This window comes from Lampetra planeri, chromosome 45 (assembly GCF_965212315.1).
Source record: "Lampetra planeri chromosome 45, kcLamPlan1.2.h2, whole genome shotgun sequence".
Classification (NCBI taxonomy): Eukaryota; Metazoa; Chordata; class Hyperoartia; order Petromyzontiformes; family Petromyzontidae; genus Lampetra; species Lampetra planeri.
The window spans coordinates 4,825,414-4,848,131 of NC_136151.1; the positions used below are offsets into that span (position 1 = coordinate 4,825,414).

At 50.5% G+C, this 22,718-nt stretch overlaps 1 protein-coding gene across 2 annotated transcripts in view; it reads right to left on the reverse strand.

Annotated features, from left to right (window-relative positions):
- Positions 1-22,718, reverse strand: part of LOC144733042 (E3 ubiquitin-protein ligase TRIM11-like) — a 101,275-nt gene that overhangs the window by 66,617 nt on the left and 11,940 nt on the right. The window contains exon 6 of one of the 2 annotated variants that reach the window (XM_078614774.1): positions 20,588-22,154. The exons of the other annotated variant lie outside the window; for it this stretch is intronic. Coding sequence (XP_078470900.1) covers positions 21,607-22,154 — 548 coding nt within the window. The 3' untranslated portion in view covers positions 20,588-21,606. Of the gene's footprint in view, positions 1-20,587; positions 22,155-22,718 lie in introns of those variants that run through there. 2 annotated transcript variants of the gene reach the window in all.

Here is a 22,718-nt window from a genome sequence, read left to right on the forward strand (position 1 = left end):
ATAAATACCTCGAGACACGCCCTGGAATGTTCCACACGGCGGCTGGGCTCACCTGTGTAGACGTGACGTTACAGCACGCACTGTGTTAGCTAAAATGATGTTTGTGTTTAGTTGTCGTTCCCCTTCACTTCCGATTAGCAAGGTTGGCTATGTACGGTGTGGAAGAAATTCAACATGCATACATAGCTTTGACGGGTCTCAATTGATATATTTGTACAAACAAAACTCAGCAGCAGCAACGCGGAACACAGCGATAATGGTTTGTCCCACTGGCTGATTGACCAGCTAGGGTCAGGCTGTGTGCATTGCACACAGTGGAACCGCACCTTGTACAAACATTCTGATGGTAATGGTTAACTAGTTTTTTCCCATATGTGTCTTTATAATTTTTTTCTTGCAAGGCCTGTTTGTTTAAGCTTCACAGTCTGTAATCGTCTTCCCCCTTTATCGACTAATATTTAACTACTGGCTTCATGCATCCTCTGTTCATTTGTCAATTTATTTTTATTCCTACGACACCGTTTAATCCTGAGTGGACGGTGGTTGTATGTATGTTGAACTTCTTTTACACCATACTTAATCAGCAGTGCTAATCGAAGGTGTGTGGGTGAGGGTGTAGGTGGGTGATTGGTTTAGTGTGTGGGTGAGTGGTTGGGTGAGTAGGTGTGTGGGTGAGTGTGTGAATATGTATGGTATACTTATTTCGCAGCGTACGTAGCCATTCGTGCTAATCGAAGGTGCGAGTGAGTGGGTGGTAGTGGTTGAGTGAGTAGGGGGGGGTTATTTGGTGAGAGGGGAGACAGATGGGCAGGAGGATGGCGGGAAGGGTGGGTGAGCAGGCGGTGAGGTAGGGAGGGAGGGTGGCCGGGAGGGCGTGCGGATGAGTGATTGGGTACCTGGGTGGATGGCCTCACCATTACCACAGCGAACAGCCCCTGGCTAAATAAACATCGTGGTTCATGACTTTCACTATCCATTTTCCTATTATGCTTAAAAAATTTCAAGGATTTAAATCTTCTTAACCTAAACAATATATATTCATCACCTATTGTTCATGTTAAGATTTTACATCCTGGAATTGCTGAGTTTGGACGATTTTATAAAACCTATTTTTATTTTACCAGGTAAGGCCCACTGATATTTATAGCTCTTTTCAGAAGCGACCTGGCCACAATTTATAGCTTAACGACGTGGCTTATTACGTGGACATTTTTCTCAGCCAAACACTCTAAACGCACGTTTCTAAGTGTGGCGGGAAAAATTGGAGAACCCGGAGACAAATTCACGCGACTACAGGGAGAGAGACAAGCAAACTCCAAGTACATGTGTAATAATTCTCCGGAGACGGATTCGGAATCGGTCCTCTTTATTTTCACTTCACGGTACACTTGTTCCCACACGCTCCGTTGCTGGCAGACAACAGAGAGCGGCGGACTCCCACCAGCTACCACCGCGCACGTGGCACCCGGAGCCCCGTTCGCGCGTGGCTCTCGCCCCGTTCAGTTCCCAGTCTCCTCTCGATCATTCCTCTCTCCTCCCTCTTAATCCCTTCGTCACGTGGTCCCCCCAGCCAATCCTCCATGGGCAATCTCGACCGTTCTCGATGGTTCCCTGTCAATCCCGGGACCACGCCTCTTATCCGGATCCCCATTAGCTGGGCCCCAAATGGCTGGGCCAATCACCCCTGATGACATGCCGTGATCACGCCGGCCCCACGCTCCTTATCTCGACCCTTATTGGCTACAAGCAGGACCGGCAAGCCAATCCCCCACGTGAACCCACTATAGCTGTTATTACATCACCCCCCCCCCCCCCTCCGGTGAAAAAAAAGTAGCCGTCTCGGCTGGGAAAGGGTGATAAACCAATTCTGAAACATATTATTAGGGCACCAAGGTGCGTTTAACGATACGAGGGTGAACCGGCGTCCCTGCGCCTAACAACATTTAAAAAGTCACCCATACAACAAAAATCACGACATACATTAGGGCGCCCCTGCAGCGCAGTAACAACAGGGAATTAAACGAACGATCAAACGTTAACGAAACGGAAGAGATTTCGACCGCGTACGCGACGCGGGACCCCCTCCGCTTCCAGCGCATGATCCCCTTGCTTCCGGATGGACAGGAGGTGGTAGGCTTGAAGAAGAAGTAGGTTGTTGATGCTTGGTCACGTCCAGGGCAGGTCTCATTGGAGGGGGGGCGGCTGGGGCCACCTCAGCTCTCAGAACCTGTTCATCTGTAGGAGGCACAACACAGTCCCCCTTGGGATCAATGGGTGTGGCAATCGGCGTGGTTGGCTCGACGGAACCCGGCAGGTCAACTAGTGGGGATGAAGGGCCGACACGCGCGTCAACATAGGGTTTAAGCCGTGAGGAGTGGACATACCACCGCCGATTTCCGTACTGAACACGGATACTCTGCAAGTTCCGAACATCTACTAGTGTCATAGGCCCTCGCCACGGCCTGTGCAGTTTGGGGGATGTGCCCGCCGGTACCTGGGGGCAGTGGAGCCACGCCCGGTCCCCCACTGACCAAGACATGTGAGTACGCGATCGACGCGCATAACGTTCGTTCCTTGCCTGAGCACGGGCTGTCGCACACCGGGCAGCCTCTCGCGCCTCCGTCACTCGTTCAAGCGAGTCACGCACGTGGTCAGGCAAGGAACGGGACGGTCGTTTACTCGGCTCACCCAATTGCACATCGATGGGTGGAACATTTTCACGGCCATACATCAAAAATAATGGTGAGTATCCCGTAGACGTGTGTGGAACCATGCGGTAAGCCGCTAAGACGCCTGGTATGTGCAGGTCCCAATCGGTTTGCTTTTCACTGACCGTGTGACAAAGCATAGCCGAGAGGGTGCGGTTGAATCGTTCCACCATACCATCTGTTTGTGGGTGGTAAGGAGAAGTGCGAATTTTCTTCGTACCCAACGCGTCACAAACTTCCTTAAGCAATTTGGAAGAGAAATTCCGCCCTTGATCTGTGAGCAGCCTCTCAGGTGCCCCCTTGTCCATGACATACCCGTTCAAGAAAGCGTCGGTAATGGACGCTGCCATCTGGTCGGGCAGAGGCCAGGCCATCGGCCATCGAGAAAAATATTCCACCCCGACGAGAAGGTATTTATTGCCCCTCGCCGACGGGGGAAACGGGCCCAGAATATCGAGAGCAACCAATTCGTTAATGCGGGACACCTCAATGGAACGTAACGGTGGTACATAGGGGTTCCGAGGCGGCTTCCTCTTTGCACAGTCCTGGCATGAGCGAACAAAGTCATTGACGTCTGCCGTCATACCGGCCCAAAAGAAATCCTTCGGCAGCGCGGCTAAAGTCTTTTGGACGCCGAGGTGCATCAACTTATCAGCGTGCAGAGCACGAAGCAGGTCGTAGCGAAGCGAAGTAGGCACCACCAAGCGTGGTCGGTCAGACAACCCGTCAGTACACATTAACAATCCCGACTTGCCTCGGAACATCTGTCATTTCCAACCCGCCAATTGAGATTTTTGCTTCCCTATCAATTTCCGTAGTGGAGACAGCGAGGCATCAGCCTCCTGCTCACATAGCCAGACCGCGTGTGGCAGCCGTAAGATATCATCCGTGTCCACCGACCCTTGCTGGTCGTCCTCCTTCGCTTTCGCCCCTGCATCCTCATCCGCTATCGCCCCCATAACCGGACAAGGCGAGGTGGCCGGTGCCGCACAGCGGTGCGTGCCCGTCAGGCAAGTGCACGGAGGAAGGGGCGGCAGCCTTGAGAGCGCGTCAGCGTTCGCGTGACGGGCCCCCTTTCTGTATGTAATATCAAAGGAAAATTCCTGTAGCGATTCCAACCACCTAGCCAATTGGCCTGACGGTTGATCTAATTTCAAGGAGTATTGTAAAGCCGCATGATCTGAGCGAACTAGGAATTTCCGTCCATACAGGTACGGCCGGTACAATCGGACAAAGTGAACAATTGCCAAAAGTTCCCGTCTTGTCACACAATAGCGTGTTTCTGCAGGGGATAAAACCCTGCTGCCGTACGTCACCACTCGCTCTACCCCGTCCTTACGTTGCGACAAAACGGCCCCAATGCCGATATCACTAGCATCCATATCGAGGATGAACGGCTGTGAGAAATCTGGGTAATCCAGCGTTGGCGCCGTGGCGAGGTGGTCCCGAAGTGCCATAAAAGAATTTTCCTCTTCCGCTCCCCATTTAAACCTTTGATTTTTGCCAGTCAGAACGTGTAATGGCTTTGCCAACGTGGCAAAATTTTTTACGAAGCGGCGATAATAGGAAGCGAACCCAATAAACCGCCGAACATCTCCCACTGAAGTGGGTGTGGGCCACTCTCATACACATTTCGTTTTCAGAGGGTCAGTGGATACGCCGTCTGAACTGACAATATGACCCAAGTAACGGACAGAGTGTTGCAGAAGGTGGCATTTTTTAGGTTTAAATTTAAGGTCAGCCGTACGCATTCTTTGAAAAACCGTCTCTAGACGTTGGAGGTGTTCTTCGAACGTGCGGCTGAAAACAATTATATTGTCAAGATATATGAGGCACGTTTCCCACTGAAGTCCAGTCAGTACCAATTCTATGAGCCGCTGAAACATCGCCGGTGCCGCATTCAAGCCCATAGGCAACCGATTAAATTCAAAGAGACCTTGCGGCGTGCGGAATGCCGTTTTCGCCTTCGACTCATCGTCGAGGGGAAGCTGCCAGAACCCCGAGGACAGGTCAAGGGTGGAAAATAACTTAGCACCCGATAAAGCGTCCAACGAATCATCCATCCTTGGTAAGGGGTATGCATCTGCCACCGAAATTTTGTTTAACCGGCGGAAATCAACACAAAATCTTGTACCACCATCTTTCTTCTTTACCAGAATGACGGGCGCGGCCCAAGGGCTGTTGGACGGCGAAATGATGTCCGCCGCCAACAATTCATTTACCGCTCCGCGCACGTGATCCCTTTCCGCCAGGCTCATGCGATGAGGGTGCATACAGATGGGAGGCGTCGCACCGGTGTCAATATAGTGCGACAAAAGCGACGTGCGGCCGAGGTCCAAATCATTTTTACTGAAAACATCAGTGTACTGTATCAATAATGAATGCAGGGCGTTCCTTTGTTCGTTCGACAAGGAAGAATTTTCTCCGCACAAATCTGCGATCCAGCGTTCTTGAGAGCGATCGTGTGGGGGCCTACCAGCGGGCATTCGTGCGCGCGGCGCTGCATCGCAAGAGGCGAAGTCGGTAGTGGCGTGAGCCAACACCGACCCCTCCGGAACAATAACGCGGTCAGGTCCCCCATTTAACACCTGTATAAAAGGTGCTTGACCCGGTCGCACGATCGTTTGTGCCGCCGCTAAAGAAAAGGATTTAGATGCCGAATTAGATGGGGATAGCAGCACGCCTTCTGCACCCTTCCCCATTCGAAGGGGTTTACGATAACGCAACGGTATTAGCATCTGTGCTCCCGGCGGTACTTCTACCGTAGCAGCAACAACGGCAGTAACTGCGTTACTTGTAGGCGCGCTGGCCAACAAGGAAGGCAGGAACGCCATTCGACGACCCCCCGGCATTTCTAAACAGTCCTGGTCGACTCGTATTTTCAGCGGCATCCGACGCAGGAAATCAGTACCGAGTAAGCATGGAACAGCTAGCGAGCGAGAGATTAACACAGGTCCTGCGGCGGTAATATTTCCGATAGTGATGTTCACATCTACCTGGCCACAGATACCCATGCTTCCCCCATTCGCGGCGACACACGCATCATTAACCTTACGTATCTGCGACGCAGGGATGGACAACAAATGGAAAATAACATCATAAATGATGGTGGACGACGCGCCCGTGTCCACCAAGATGCGCACATCAACGCCGTCGATGGTACCGCGTACCGTCGACGAGCCCGACGCCGCAGCTACAACCCTGCGAGCCAATTTTTTCCACTGCGTAGCAGAGCACGTAAATGTAGCGGGGGAAGTAAATTTTTCCTGAGGAGTGTGAGAATGAGTGCGAATGGATGGGTGATGTGACAGGACCTGCCGGGTGTCCGATGTGTGCCGACTCGCCCGAGGTTGTTGCGGCTCCGCAGCAGGTAGAGGAGATGGAGGTCCCCTCGTCGGAAGAGGCGACAGTAGAGTTCGGCAGCGGCAGTCACGGGCAAAATGGCCCCGTCTGCCGCACTTGAAGCACGCCGCCGACGTCGGCCGGCGGTCGGACGACCCGGCCCTTGCACGTGGACGGCCCATGTAGTTGCCACGCTGGTCGCGCAGCCGCCGTCCCGGAATCCCATGCGAAACAGCAGCAGCCAGCATGTCGTCGTCGCCCGAGTCGTCGGAGCAGTGGACCACCAGTCGTGGAGACCACCCCAAAGGTGGCCCGTCGATCTCTGGTTTCCCCGTCCACGCCGCCATCTGGTCCCAACGCCTGATATTAAATTTAGCGTCCAGGCAGCGCGCCACCCATCGCGATGTAAGTGGTTCGTGGCCGCACACTGGCAGCGAAATCTTGAGTTCCTGAGCCAACTCCAGCATACGGGAGAGGATGAGAGGATCCAAATGGTCGGCCGTCGCGTCGGGGTAGGCAGCCATGGCCAGCGCCATCAACGCCCCACGATAGGCCAACGGCGATTCCTCCGATGCTCGGCGACGTAACATAAATTTTCTGGTGGCTGACGTCGGTGGGTCATAGAATTCTGCCATCTCTGCGAACGCGTCCCGCAGTGTCTTCTTCTTGGCCGCCGGGATGGAACGGAAGACCCCCAGAGAAACATCGTCGAGCAGTGTAGGTAGCGCTCCCAGTGCTTCATCCTCCGTCCAATTGACGGATCTAAAAGCCGATTCAAAGCGCCATGTGAAAGCACTCCAATCACCCCCGGCGATGAATTCTTTGATTTGTGGAAGGCGATGTCCGCGGTGGCAAGCGCGCGCCGCGGGCGTATCCGACTGCCATTCCCGCTCTCCACCCGTATCAGGCAAAATGGCGGCCGGCGGCCGCGTGGCGGTAGGCGCGCCCAAAATGGCGGCCGACGGCTCCGGCGCAGCCGCTCCACCCAGAATGACGGCGTCCTCCCGCGTAGCAGAAGGAATGGCGGACGCAGGTTCTTTCACCGGACTCCTTCCCGCGGCGTCCAGTTGATCGGCAATCTGGCGGCCCGCGGCTGGTGAGGATGCCACCGCGGTCACCAGACTAAGCAGAATGGCGCGTAATGACGCGATCTGCTCCGCCATCAGCCGCCACTCGCCTTTTGTTCCTGCAGTGGTCGCGTCTTCCGTCGGTCGACGCTGAGAGACGTCGAGAAGTACATTTTCAGCAGGCGGCATAGGGGCTGTAGCTCCCAACAGCTCATCTTCATCCGTCTCGACCTCCTCCTCCGATAGAGGCACGGGCAGGTTCTTTTTTCTGGGGTGCTTGGACATCTTGACGATCGTCCAAACAGTCGCAGAAGCACTTCTGACTCCAATGTAATAATTCTCCGGAGACGGATTCGGAATCGGTCCTCTTTATTTTCACTTCACGGTACACTTGTTCCCACACGCTCCGTTGCTGGCAGACAACAGAGAGCGGCGGACTCCCACCAGCTCCCACCACGCACGTGGCACCCGGAGCCCCGTTCGCGCGTGGCTCTCGCCCCGTTCAGTTCCCAGTCTCCTCTCGATCATTCCTCTCTCCTCCCTCTTAATCCCTTCGTCACGTGGTCCCCCCAGCCAATCCTCCATGGGCAATCTGGACCGTTCTCGATGGTTCCCTGTCAATTCCGGGACCACGCCTCTTATCCGGATCCCCTTTAGCTGGGGCCCCAAATGGCTGGGCCAATCACCCCTGATGACATGCCGTGATCACGCCGGCCCCACGCTCCCTATCTCGACCCTTATTGGCTACAAGCAGGACCGGCAAGCCAATCCCCCACGTGAACCCACTATAGTTGTTATTACACATGTACAGGTGGCAGGGTCTGGATCAAACCGACGACCTCCTGTATACCATGCGAGATAGTTAACATCTTCCAGCCACCGCATCGAGATGTAAAAAAAAATCACAGAGCAGCGACAACGAACAAGGAAACGAGCTGACATCACCTGCAGCTAAATTATAAACACCACGAAACGCGCCCTAGAATGTTGCACGCGGCAGCCCGTACTCACCTGTGTAGACGTGGCGTCACAATCACACACAGTGTCGAGGTTAAAGAGTCGCATTTGATATATTGAACAAAAACCCCACGGTAACCATGAGAACAGTGATGGTTTGTCCTATAGACTGGTTACACCCGCTTGGGTGAGGCTGTGTTTTTCCACTGTAAACCGCACCGTGTAAATTTTTATTAAAGATTTAAAATTATAAGTAGGCTTTTGCGACCAATATTATTAATTAAAAGTGTTTTGGGGTAGATCGCATGAATATAAAAGTGTCGTTATACCCGCAACCACCCGACACAACCAATGAGTAAGGTTTGTCACCTAAACAAAAAAAAACATTCCCCCTCGATTGAGGCTGTGCGTTTTGCCCAGCAAACCACACAGCTGTCAGTTCGTATTCATTGTTTAAAAGTAAAACGATTCCCCTAAACCAGGGGGGTCACCAACCAAAACAACGAAAGACATTTTTCTTATTTTTTACAATTCGGTAAGTAAAATAGAAACCAAACAACTCGTTATTCCAAGAGCCACAATCCAACGTGATGGTGGTGGTGGTCCTTGATTAATAAAAACGTGGTCTGCGAACGAGACACGGTGGTGGTGGTGGTCCTTGATAAATAAAAAACGTCTCACGAAGCAGCCGTCCCTCATAGAGCCGCACGCTGCTACGGAGCTGCAGGTTGCCGACCGCGTGCCCTGAACCAACTGGCGTGAGCGTCAAGTAATAATAATAACACTGGTCAACACACTTTTTCTGGCATAAGGTATTCCAACGGTCTTAAGGTAATGTTGGGGTGCTGATTCCAAATCTGGCATCAGTTTTTGTCTATCACATCCGGTTTTTGAGATATCAAATATTGCATTTTCAAAAAACAAAGGCAAATTTATGCTCATATACGAATATCTAAACAGACATCCATACAAGAATAAGATAAGATACAATATACAATAATAATGAAACAAACATTTAATGAGCCGTAGCACAAAGTTGTGAGAGTGACTGCATATCAATGTGAGTGAATGCATATTACCATGTAAGAATTGAATTGTGAAGATAAGAAAAATATGTACAAAAAGGTCATTCACAATAGTGATGTTGCATTTGCATAAAGGACCTCTTCTTTGACGATCTCCGATGTATAGCTTGTGGAATGTCTCTCATAAAGGACCAGCAGTAATCTGCCATCATGTTTGAGTCCCATGGGCCTTGGTAACGTTCTTCCATAACTTTATTGTCTTGATGAAAGCGTTCACCTTGCTCTTCGCTCACGTGACCCATGTTCTCTGGAGACTGGGCCAAGTGACTATGTAAGTAGTGAACCTTGATCCTCATTCTACATCCAAGTGCTTGGAAACTCAAGAGCAGCTCCTCCACAATCTCTCGATAGTTGTCCGCTTTCCTGTTCCCAAGAAAATTCCGCATCACATCAGAGAATGCATTCCAAGCTCTAGCCTCTGCCGCAGTCATTGTTGTAACAAAGTGTGGATCCCTGATGAGTGTTCTTATTTGAGGGCTATCAAATATTCCTGCCTTTTTCTTCTTGGCACTGAGACTTGAAAAGGTTGAACATATATAGCTGAATCAGTATCCGGTGTGATCAAGAGCTTTGACGAATTGCTTCATTAACCCAAGTTTTATGTGCAGTGGGGGAAAATACAATTTTATTCCTATCAACCAGAGGCTCATTCTTGATGTTCTTGTCACCAGGCATCAAACTGATTCTTGGTGACCAGTTCTTTTTAACCCAGTGTTCTAATATAGCCCTACTGTTCCAGTAGCACAGGAAACAAGGGTATTTGGTGTGACCTCCTTGCTGACCCAGCACAAAATTAACCACTTTCAAATCAACACAAATTAGCCATCCATGAACATGGTATTCCAATCTATCCAGAACAATCTTGATGTTGGCATACTCTTCATTCATTTTTATAGAGTGTCCTATTGGGATTGAACCATATATATTTCTATTGTGAAGTAACACACATTTCAAACTCCTTTTACTACTGTCAATTAAAAGTCTCCATTCACTTGAATCATATGCGGGCAGTCCCATATTGAGAAGAAGCCCTTCAACATCATTACAATAAACAAGTTGACCATCTGAATGGAAGTACTTTCGCAGTGCTGCTTCTCTGTTATGATACAAGGAGACACTAGTGCCAGGTCTGAGTAGTCATTTCTCTGCAGCCTGGAAGCCAACAATTCAGCAGACTGTAGAAGCAGGTAAACTGAGGGATTCAACATCAATCTCTAGTAGCTCAGTAAATACAGGCACAGGTATTTTCTCACAGTGTTCAACTGGTCGTCTGGCAGATGGGATATCTGGGTATTGTAAGTGTTGTTTGTTTTTCTTATTGAAACATTTTACATTGACAAGGCAGAAGTAGCAGTTATCCAAATGGTTTGTAGGTTCTCTCCAAACCATTGGCACACCAAACTTCAGCTTAGCATTCTTTCCTTTAGACCATTATCGCAAAGTTTCAACACAGGTTTTACACACTTTGTGAAGAGCCCAATTTTTGTCTTGGTCTCCAAGTCGTACTTTAAAGTAGGCAAGATAAACCTTCTTGACAATGGTATTGATTTTGCCCCTTTGATCCTGCAAAGTGAAGCTGCCACAGATGTAGCAGAAGATATCTGGGTCATTACTCCATTTTCTTCTGTCGGATGTTGTAGCCATTGTTAGATCACGCCCTGCAGAATAAAAATATTATATAAATGTGGAGATCTACATAAAATGATATTATAAACACACTATCCTAAAAATACAACACCATATTTTAACACTAAAGCAGTCACTGACTCGCAACAACTTGCAATCATATGTGACAGAGTTAATTTCGGGTGAAATCAATGAAAATGGGGTATGCCGATAGCATAAAAATTAACCCGTAAAAACTAAGTTTTTCACTATAAATCGTTTATATGCGTGGCGGCTAGAGTCCTCTCGTCCTCTGGCTTGAGATGGCTGATTTGCACGGTCGGAAGCGCGCAAGCAAGCAAGTGAACTTATTATGAAGGATTTAAAAATGAGATGTGATAGAGCAAATCTGAGATCAGATTTGGAATCAGCACCCTGAAATTAGTCTAAAACAGCTGCAAAAGTCCAGGCCAGAAATATTTTTAGTTTTTTTTGTTGACCAGTGTAATCATTTAATAATAGAACAATTATGTTGTAATACTTTGATGATAATAATGGGAAAAACCCCTATAGTAATAAAATAATTAATTATTACTGCTTAAATAATAAATCAATCATGGTAATTTAATAACAATATAATAATTATAATTTACATTTATTAAGCGCCCATAAACAATCGCTCTCGGGTTGCTATGCATGGTAATGCAGAAAATAGTGAACATCACCCAAGGAAAGAAGTGAGAAGGACATTTGAACACCACTAAAGGGAGAAAGCCATTTTAAACAGATACGGATTTAGTGGAGATGTGAAGATGAGCAGTGTCTCGGAAGTCCCCTTGACCTCGAAGGGCAACGAGTTCCAGAGTTTAGGTGCCGCGATTGCCAAGGCACCGTTACACCCCACGTGTGTAGCCTAGAGACCGTGGGACGGTGAGCAATGCACAAGCTGAGGATCTTAACGATCTTGATGGAATATTCGTGGCTGAAGGAGGCCATGAATGTAGGGAAGAGCAAGTCAATTTAATGCGAGGGCGAGTTGGTTGGAGCTGCCTTTTACAGTCGGTGAGGCAACCACGCACAAGGGGAGGAGATGGTCCGGCGTCGCGTATGCGGTCAAAGTCTCTTCCATTTCGCTATTACTGTTGTCATTGCTGTCTGTCGCCCTGGTGTTACTGCGCTACAGGGGCGCCCTAATGTATGTGTTTTTTTTACGTCTGTAATGTTTTAATTCCTCTGCGCATTGTTGGCGCCCTATTCCCCTTACCTTGTTACGCGTCATGGACGCCCTAAAATGTTATTCACAGGATTCGGGCCGTAAACCTTTTTCCCAGCCGAGACGGCTGACTTTTTTACACCGGTGGGGGGGGGGGGGGTGATTGAAATGTGAGGGTATATCCGGGTGGTTGATTGATCACACCTCGTTACGATGATTGGCTCTACCGGTCCTGGCCCATAGCCAATGGGGAGAGGTCTAGGGGCGTGGCCCTGACGTAATGGGAGGAGATGATTGGATCTGCTGGCTTTAGCTACAGCCAATGGGGGGGACGAGTCAGGGGCGTGGTCCTGGGATCGTAGGATGGAATCTGGAAGATTCCATGAAGGTTAACCATGACTGGTGGAAAGGTACCACGTGACCCAGCTATTAAAAGAGGTGGAAACGGGCAACATGTGGTCAGATCTGGAATGAACGAAGGGTGAGGCCACGCAGGAGTGGAGGTCCAGGCCTGCCACGTGGCAGCAAGAGTCTCTCTCCCTCTCACGCTGTCTGTCAACAGCGTGAAGGAGTTAGACAGTAGTGGAATTTATATGAAGAGAGTTGTGAACTAAAGAGAACTAAAGACCCTGATTGTAGAAGTTGCTTCCCGACCTTTATTACAATTGTATAATAACAGTTACAGTGATTTTATCATGCTGTGCCTTGCTTCGTGTATTTATGTTTTAAAGTAAAAGTTCATGCGAAATTGTTGCTACCCCCCCCCCCCCCGCTGAGTGAGTGGTACATTCCGAACAGCCCAACAGCTATGGTGAGCAATGTGGATCAAAGCAGATACCGGCAATGCGATTTGTTATTATCACAGATGTTAATATGGCATCTTTGGACTGACGTACATCAGAATCTGAATATTTATACTGCAGGAGGAATCCGATGACCTGTAAAGCTCTTTTTAACCAATGTCCAGTAGGAGCACGGGATAAGAACGTTACAACAACAAACAGTACACAAACATGATAGTAGTGCAAGTACAAGGAAAGTTAACACATCACCATAACACATCTTCAGTAGTTTAACACGTATAATAAAAGACTCCATCAGGCACTGCTGGTCTCCGCTTGTTTTTTTATTTAGGTTCTTCTCCAAACCCCCCACTGGCCTCCTCTCGGACCAGTGTCGTCTCGCGCGCCCCGCGCATGCTCCATCTCGCGTGCCCCGCACGCTCTCTCTCTCTCGCGTGCTTCGCACGCTCATCCGTTAGCTCCTCTATTCCTGCACTCCGCACACCGCTGGCCGACGGCGTGCTGAGGTCCTTCGGCCACGTGGCCGATGGCGCGGATCTTCCCTCACCACCCAACGTGGCTCAGCCTCTTAACTTCCCCGACTGCCCTGATCTCTTCTGGGCTCCCACTTATATACATTTCCCCCACGTGACCCTGACTCCTCCCCTTCCGGATCCTCAGATCCGGCCTTCCCAAACTACCCTGCTGGCTCCGCCCCCATTCACTTCGCCTCCCATTGGAGCCGAGGTGAACGGTGCCCCCTCCCACATGCCCCGCAGACCAGGCTCCGCCCCCCAATACCCCGGGCCGTGTGATTGGACCCGAGCCCAGCAACAACCCCATTTACGCTCGCATTACACACGTAAAGCCTTCGCGACCAATATCCATTATACAGTTTTTTCGGGGTTAACCATCTCACCCAAACAACCAGCATTATGGACATCTACAGTATATAAATATAAAAGTTAGTAGTTCCCTGCGTCTTGTTGACATTTGGGTGATTTCGATTTAAAGCTTTCGTGACGGCAGAGATTCATCTTCTTGGTTCTTTCGGTAAAGTTGCGTAGAAGGGAAGTAATAAAATAATAAAAATAAAACATAATAAAATAATTCTCACGACGTTTCGGCCACAACGCAAGCAGCCGTCCTCAGGTGAAGAAACAGGTCTGTCGAGAAGGCAGGGTCTGAATGACACGCCCCAGGCTTGGAGTGTCTATTTAAGCTAGGTTGGAGCGGGAAGGTGCGCCTTAACAAAATAATTTGCATATCAATAGGAATTTAGAATATTTATGGGAAATGCAGATATGGGATTAGTACTACTTGTGAAGTGCGTAGGAGGTGGGAAGGGGTTTAACGTCATTATGCCCGTGCATTATGCAAGATTAGCAGAATCAAAGGGAGGGGGGAGGAGTAGCATTAATAAAGTGAAGGAATGTTAATAGCAGAGGTGGGACAAAGTCATTGTTATGCAAGTCCAAGTCGAGTCGCAAGTCATCAAATTCATGACTCGAGTCTGACTCGAGTCCAAGTCACATGACTCGAGTCCACATCTCATAGGTGGGACAAAGTCATTGTTATGCAAGTCCAAGTCCAGTCGCAAGTCATCAAATTCATGACTCGAGTCTGACTCGAGTCCAAGTCACATGACTCGAGTCCACACCTCTGGTTAATAGTATGTAGCTGCAGTAACTCAACCACCACGTAAACAACTTAAGTATAAACTACATAGTATCATCAGTATACTAAATATACTCTCCAATAAGCTGATCTACTAACAGTAAGTAATACATTCAGCTATGAGATAGTCGCATTCACAGCCTGGATTACAATCTTGAAAATAGATTTTCAGATTTCATTTTTTATTCACCCAGAACACATTGACCCTTTACCCACAATACAATGTTATTCCAATTCACAGGTAATCCAGAACACAATCCAGTCTATGTATATTTACGCGATCTAACCCAATAAACCTTCATCATTGATAATATTGGTTGCGAAAGCCTACGTGTTAAAGTCGATTTGTTTAACCAAGTGAGAACTCAAGAGACCAGGATGAGTCTCGGTTGCAAGAGTGATGATAATTCTGTTACTGCTGATAATGATTCTATCATTATTGATGCTGCTGGTTCTACTCCCGATGCTGATGATGATAATGATGGAGCTACTGCTGTTGATGCTGTTGCTCCTGTTACTAATTCTACTGCTGATGATACTTCTGCTGATGCTGATGATCGAGTCCAGTTGAATTTAAATTTAACGAGGTGAGAACTCAGGAGATCAGGATGAGTCTCATTGACAAGAGTGACCTGGGGCACAAAAATGAAAAAAGTAAAACAAGTCAAACTCATGCCAGCAATGAAGCAAATATAAATTTCACCCACAGCCCAGAGCACAATGCGATTCGCGTTTACACAATTACACAACTGGTACGATATAATCAATGCGTTTCAAATCATCTACGCATTGCTAAACAGCCTGAGGCTCGAGGTTGGGTTCACATCGGATTAGTGTCTCACGTTAAGGAGGGGCGCCGTGGTGACTAGGAGCTGTTAACTCCCTCGACTGATATGGAGGAGGTCGTGGGTTGGATTCCGACCCTGACAGCTGTTGTATATTTGGAGTTTGCAGTGTCTCTCTCCCTGTAATACCACACAGTGTATGTGTGGTACTAATGCATGTTGAGACAATATTTGTCGTGTTGTAGTGAAAGGTAGATCTTCACTCGAGATATATATCAGACTTAATTAAATAACATACTTCAAAGTCAAAGATAGTTCCAATTTTTGTCAGCAAAGGGAGGTGTTATCCCATGAATCGAAGGTTGTGGCTGGAGGTCCAAAGATAATTAAAACATTAAACAAAACACACCTTTATTACGGATAATATTGGTGGCGAAAGCCCTCCTACTTGGTCATAAAATGGCTTCTCTCTCTCGATGCCCTGTAAAATAAAACTACTTTGGGTGGTGTTTTAGCCCAGCGACGCTCGGCACACACCACGAATAGTCCCCCCCTAGTGATGCCATCCCATTCCCACCGCTGGTTTATCGCCCAACGAGCGAGCGACCGCGAGGGGACAGCGCACGTCACCCCGTAGCGTCACGTGACGCGTGTTCCATGCACGCCCGCGGTGGAGCTCCACCCTCTCGGCGTTGAGCGCCACGCGGCGTGTGGTGCGAGGGACGATGGCGTAAGAGAGAACCTTGGCTCCCCCCTCCCTCCCCCACAGTGCGCTAACCACTGCACCACCCCACAACACGTTCCTTCGGAGTGGGCAGGTAGGAACTTGGTTGGACAGCGCGGCGTTCAGGGGGGGGGCAGTTGGATGAGTGTGCATGTTTACCCTTCCCTCTCACCCTCCCCGACATCGTCAACCAATTGCGGCGTAGCTCGGTGTTCGGTGGGGAGGTGCATGGGTGGGCGGAATTCCGTGTATGCACGACAGACAGACAAATAATCTCTGGTGGACAGTGTGGAACCTGTTGTTCCTACCTGTATAACACTCTAGGTAACTAAGACTCACACACACATACCCTCACTCTCACACTCTCAGACTCACAGACACACACTCACTCTCAGACTCACACACACACTCACTCCCACGGTCTCAGACTCACACACATTCACCCTCACACTCTCAGACACATTCTAAGACACACACACACTCACTCTCATCCTCTCACACTCTCAGACACACACACACTCACTTCTCACACTCTCAAACTCACACACACATACACTCACTCTCACACTCTCAGACTCACACACACACATCTCACACTCTCAGACTCAGACTCACACACACTCACTCTCACACTATCAGACTCACACACACACACTCACTCTCACACTCTCAGACTCACACACACACTCACTCTCACACTCTCAAACTCACACACATTCACTCTCACACTCACACACACACACACTCACTCTCACACTCTCAGACTCCCACACATATACTCACTCTCACTCTCACACTCACACACACACACTCACACTCTCAGACTCTCACACACATACACTCACTCTCACACTCTCAGACTCACACACACATACACTCACTCTCACACTCTCAGACTCACACACACTCACTCTCACACTCACACACATATACTCACTCTCACACTCTCAGACTCACACATACACTTACTTTCACACTCTCAGACACACACACACATACACTGACTCTCACACTCTCAGACTCACACACACACACTCACACTATCAGACTCACACACACACACTCACACTGTCAGACTCACACACACTCACTCTCACACTCTCAGACTCACACACACACTCACTCACTCTCACACTCTCAAACTCACACACACACTCACTCTCACACTCTCAGACTCACACACACACACTCACTCACTCTCACACTCTCAGACTCACACACACACACTCACTCACTCTCAGACTCACACACAACAACAACAACCGCCATTCGCCACTAAGTGGCGGTGACGTCACCACGACGCTTGTGCCAGGTCATGTGCACCTTGAGGCCACGTGAAGTGTCGAACACCCGCTGGCAGGAGGTCACGGGGCAGACCCAGGTGCCACGGGTCGACTGACCGAGATGACCGAGATGACTGGCTGATGCACCACCTGTGCCCCCTACTGTACCAACTTGCTGTGCTTTAGCCACCCAGCGCTCCGCTCGTTGTTGTGAGTGTCGCTCCTCCGCCCTCCGTTGTTGTTGGAGGGCGACTGCCTCCAACTGCCCAGTAGCGTCCTTCACGAGCCTCCTCCACAGAGGCCGAGCTTGACACCACTGGTACCAGTCATCGGCAAGTCCACTCAGCTCCACGTCCTCCTGTACCACATCACTCCATCTCTTCTCTAGCCCGTGCCGCGCCCGTTTAGCCCCCTCGATCCGGCCGAACAAAAGCTATTTAGGCATGCGGTGGCTGGGCATGCGGGCTACATGACCCAGCCAACGCTGCCTTGCCTGCCGGAGGAGCTCACCAATGGGACTTTGCCCAGATATTTCAAGGATTTGTGAGCTCCTCACACAATCCAGCCTGGTTAAACCCAGGATGGATCGTAGACAGGCCAGCCTAAATGTTTCCAACCGGCGAAGATGCTCCATTAGGGGGGTCCACGTTTCGCAAGCATAGAGAAGGGAGGAAATGACTGTGGCCGAGAAGACCTGAAGCTTCGTGCGGAGTGACAGATCAGGTAGCTTCCACACAGCGTTATGCAACCAATGTAAAAATATTGCCGCTCGACTGATTCGGAGTGAGACCTCTGCTGTTAAACTGGAGCCGGTCATAAGCACACTGCCCAGGTATGGGAAACTCTCCACTCTCTCCACTATTGCCCCAGACTCACACACACACACTCACTCTCACACTCTCAGACTAACACACGCACACTTACTCTCCCACTCTCACTCTCACACTCTCAGACTCACACACTCACTCTCACACTCTCAGACTCACACACACACACTCTCACACTCTCAGACTCACACACACACACTCTCACACTCTCAGACTCACACACACACACACTCTCAGACTCACACACACACTCACCCTCACACGGTCAGACTCACACACACACACACACTCGCTCACACTCTCAGACTCTCACACACACACTCACTCTCACACTCTCAGACTCGCACACACACACTCACACTCTCAGACTCTCACACACATACACTCACTCTCACACTCTCAGACTCACACACACATACACTCACTCTCACACTCTCAGACTCACACACACTCACTCTCACACTCACACACATATACTCACTCTCACACTCTCAGACTCACACATACACTTACTTTCACACTCTCAGACACGCACACACATACACTGACTCTCACACTCTCAGACTCACACACTCACACTATCAGACTCACACACACACACACTCACTCACTCTCACACTCTCAGACTCACACACACACACTCACTCACTCTCAGACTCACACACAACAACAACAACCGCCATTCGCCACTAAGTGGCGGTGACGTCACCACGACGCTTGTGCCAGGTCATGTGCACCTTGAGGCCACGTGAAGTGTCGAACACCCGCTGGCAGGAGGTCACGGGGCAGACCCAGGTGCCACGGGTCGACTGACCGAGATGACCAAGATGACTGGCTGATGCACCACCTGTGCCCCCTACTGTACCAACTTGCTGTGCTTTAGCCACCCAGCGCTCCGCTCGTTGTTGTGAGTGTCGCTCCTCCGCCCTCCGTTGTTGTTGGAGGGCGACTGCCTCCAACTGCCCAGTAGCGTCCTTCACGAGCCTCCTCCACAAAGGCCGAGCTTGACACCACTGGTACCAGTCATCGGCAAGTCCACTCAGCTCCACGTCCTCCTGTACCACATCACTCCATCTCTTCTCTAGCCCGTGCCGCGCCCGTTTAGCCCCCTCGATCCGGCCGAACAAAAGCTATTTAGGCATGCGGTGGCTGGGCATGCGGGCTACATGACCCAGCCAACGCTGCCTTGCCTGCTGGAGGAGCTCACCAATGGGACTTTGCCCAGATATTTCAAGGATTTGTGAGCTCCTCACACAATCCAGCCTGGTTAAACCCAGGATGGATCGTAGACAGGCCAGCCTAAATGTTTCCAACCGGCGAAGATGCTCCATTAGGGGGGTCCACGTTTCGCAAGCATAGAGAAGGGAGGAAATGACTGCGGCCGAGAAGACCTGAAGCTTCGTGCGGAGTGACAGATCAGGTAGCTTCCACACAGCGTTACGCAACCAATGTAAAGATATTGCCGCTCGACTGATTCGGAGTGAGACCTCTGCTGTTAAACTGGAGCCGGTCATAAGCACACTGCCCAGGTATGGGAAACTCTCCACTCTCTCCACTATTGCACCCAGACTCACACACACACACTCACTCTCCCACTCTCACTCTCACACTCTCAGACTCACACACTCACTCTCACACTCTCAGACTCACACACACACACTCTCACACTCTCAGACTCACACACACACACCCTCACACTCTCAGACTCACACACACTCTCACACTCTCAGACTCACACACATACACACTCTCAGACTCACACACACACTCACCCTCACACTGTCAGACTCACACACACACACACACTCGCTCACACTCTCAGACTCTCACACAAACACTCACTCTCACACTCTCAGACTCACACACACACACTCACTCTCAGACTCACACACACACACTCACTCTCATACTCTCAGACTCACACACTCACTCTCACACTCTCAGACTCACACACTCTCAGATTCACACACACTCACGCTCCCACTCTCAGACACACACACTCACTCTCCCACTCTCAGACTAACAGACTCACTCTCACACTGTCAGACGCACACACACTCACTCTCACACTGTCAGATTCACACACACACACTCAGCGCGGCGTTCAGGGGGGGCAGTTGATGAGTGGGCATGTTTACCCTTCCCCCCCACCCTCCCCGACATCATCAACCAATCGCGGCGTTGCTCGGTGTTCGGTGGGGTGGGGATTGCATGAGTTGGCATGTTTTTCACCCCACCTCTACCAATGGCGGCCCCGCTTGGCGTTTGGGGGGGGGGAGGTGCATGGGTGGGCTGCATTCCGATGCACGACATACAAATAATTCCTGGTGAGCAGTGTGCAACCTGTTGTTCCTACGTGTAAAAAATATAACTTGATTTGAGGTAGCCAGGCAGCCAGGCAGGTAGCCAGCCCCCTTAACTATCGGCCCCTCCCCCTTGCTTAGGCCCCTCCCATTACCCCCCCCCCCCCCTCCCTTAGGCCCCTCCCCTGACCCACCTTTCTCAGGGCACTCTCCTGACTCCCCCCTTCCTTAAGTCCCTCCCCTGACCCTCCTCCCTTAGGCACCTCCCCTCTCCGTACCCGGCAGTAGGTCTCCACCAATCAAAGAGCTGTTTGTATTATATATATATATTTATGCACGACAGTCAGACAGACAAATAATCCCTGGTGGGCAGTGTGGAACATATTGTTTCTACCTGTACTACGCACATGCCCCTCTATACACTAAAGACAAAGATACCCCGTGTAGCCTTAACAGACTGTTGGTGAAAGTTCTGTAAGTAGCGAGTTACAACTATGAAGGCCGCCACTGTGACACACAAGGGGGTGGGTGGCAATCACAATGTCCAGACACACACAAACACACACACAAACACACAAAGACACAGACACAAAGATACAGGCACAATAACACAGACACACACAGACACGAAAACAGAGACAATAACAAAGATACACACAGACACGAAGACTCAGACACAATAACAAAGACACACACAGACATGACGACACAGGCACAATAACAAAGACACAGAAAGGCATAAACACACCAACCCACTCACCCAGACAAATATCCCCCGTATATCCTTCACAGACTGTTGGGGCAAGTGCTGGTAGCGACCACCTATGAAGGCCGGTATGGCACACGAGGGGGTGGGTGACCAGCACCACGCCCGACCGCCTTTGTTTCCCTAGTGGCAATGTTTACTACACACCGCACCAGGTACTTATTTGAGGCTCAGTCGACTTAGGGGAGGCCCGGTTCAGATAATCGTCAACAGTGTTGGTGACGGGGTCATGGGCCTCCCCTAGGTCGACTCAGCCTCAAATTAGTTCCTGGTGCAATTTGTAAATGTCACCACTGGGGAAGCAAAGGCGGCCAGGCGTGGAGTTGGCCACCCACCCTCTCGAATGCCGTGTCAGCCTTCTTAGGCGTTTGCTCACAGCCCTTGCCCCAACCGTCTGATAAGGCTACACGGGGATCTGTGTCTTTGTGTGTGTGAGTCTGTGCGTTGTGCCCGTTTATCTGCGCTGCTCACACTCCGTGCTCTCAGGACGCACGACTCAGATCCAGAATCCTCACTGAGTTACCATCATCAAACACACTCAGTGCAGGGCAGAGCGGTTGACTAAACGAGTGGTGGATGGAGTGCAGCAGCTCCATGGAGTCGGCGCGGTAAAACGACAGCAGCCCCGCCTCCCAGTGCAGGTGACACCCGACTCTCCGGGGAGGATCCCTCACCGGCAGTGAGGTCCGTACACCACCATGCCACACTGAGCAGCTGTTGTTATTTTTACATAAAACCCAGGATGAGTCGTTCCTTCCCAGCTCGCACTCTTTACCACTCCCTTTCCGTGCGATCGTCCCGTACGTGACTCCAACCTCACATATCCCCACCGCACCCCCCACGTCCACCTCCCAGTAGTGATGACCCGACGAGAAGCTCTGGGAGCACAGGGCTTGTGACCAGGCATCAAAGCGGTGTGGGTGATTGGGGAGACCCTGGGAGACAGCGGTCCGCGTCACCGTCCTGAAATCCGAGGAAATCTGGAGTTTGTTGTGGGCCGAGTTTGGATCCACAGTCAGTGAGCGTCCGTCTGCAGTAACGATAATCACAGTAGCCGTGTTAACAACAGCACCACTATAACAACAGCACTCGTGCACTAACACACACGTACACTACATTAGAGCAGTTCATAATGAGCATTATTATACAACGTTGTAATGCGTTGCTATCGGTGTGATGACATGTAACGGGCACTTTGTCAATCCACTGCTGGATAAGGGCCTCCCTACACCGTGCAGATCGTGGGGGATATTTGACCATACTTCACCACGCCGGTCACCGCGCGTTGGCGAAGGCAGGCGGCGCAGCTGGAGAGAGCACAAAAGTACAGTACAGCGGTGCGTTTGTCTGCCCCGCCATCTGCTGCCCCGCCACGTGGCCCCGCAGCCTGTAGCACCTGCTAGGCAGGGTGGTGGCTGCCCCGCCACGTGGCCCCGCAGCCTGTAGCACCTGCTAGGCAGGGTGGTGGTGGCCGCCCGTGCGAGCCCTGCCCAGGCCCAGCCACTGCGGGGCTTTGCGAGGTGCCAGGAGGTGGGGCGCTTTGTGCGCTGGGGCTGCACGATTTGGGGAGAATCTCTAATTGCGATTTTTCTGA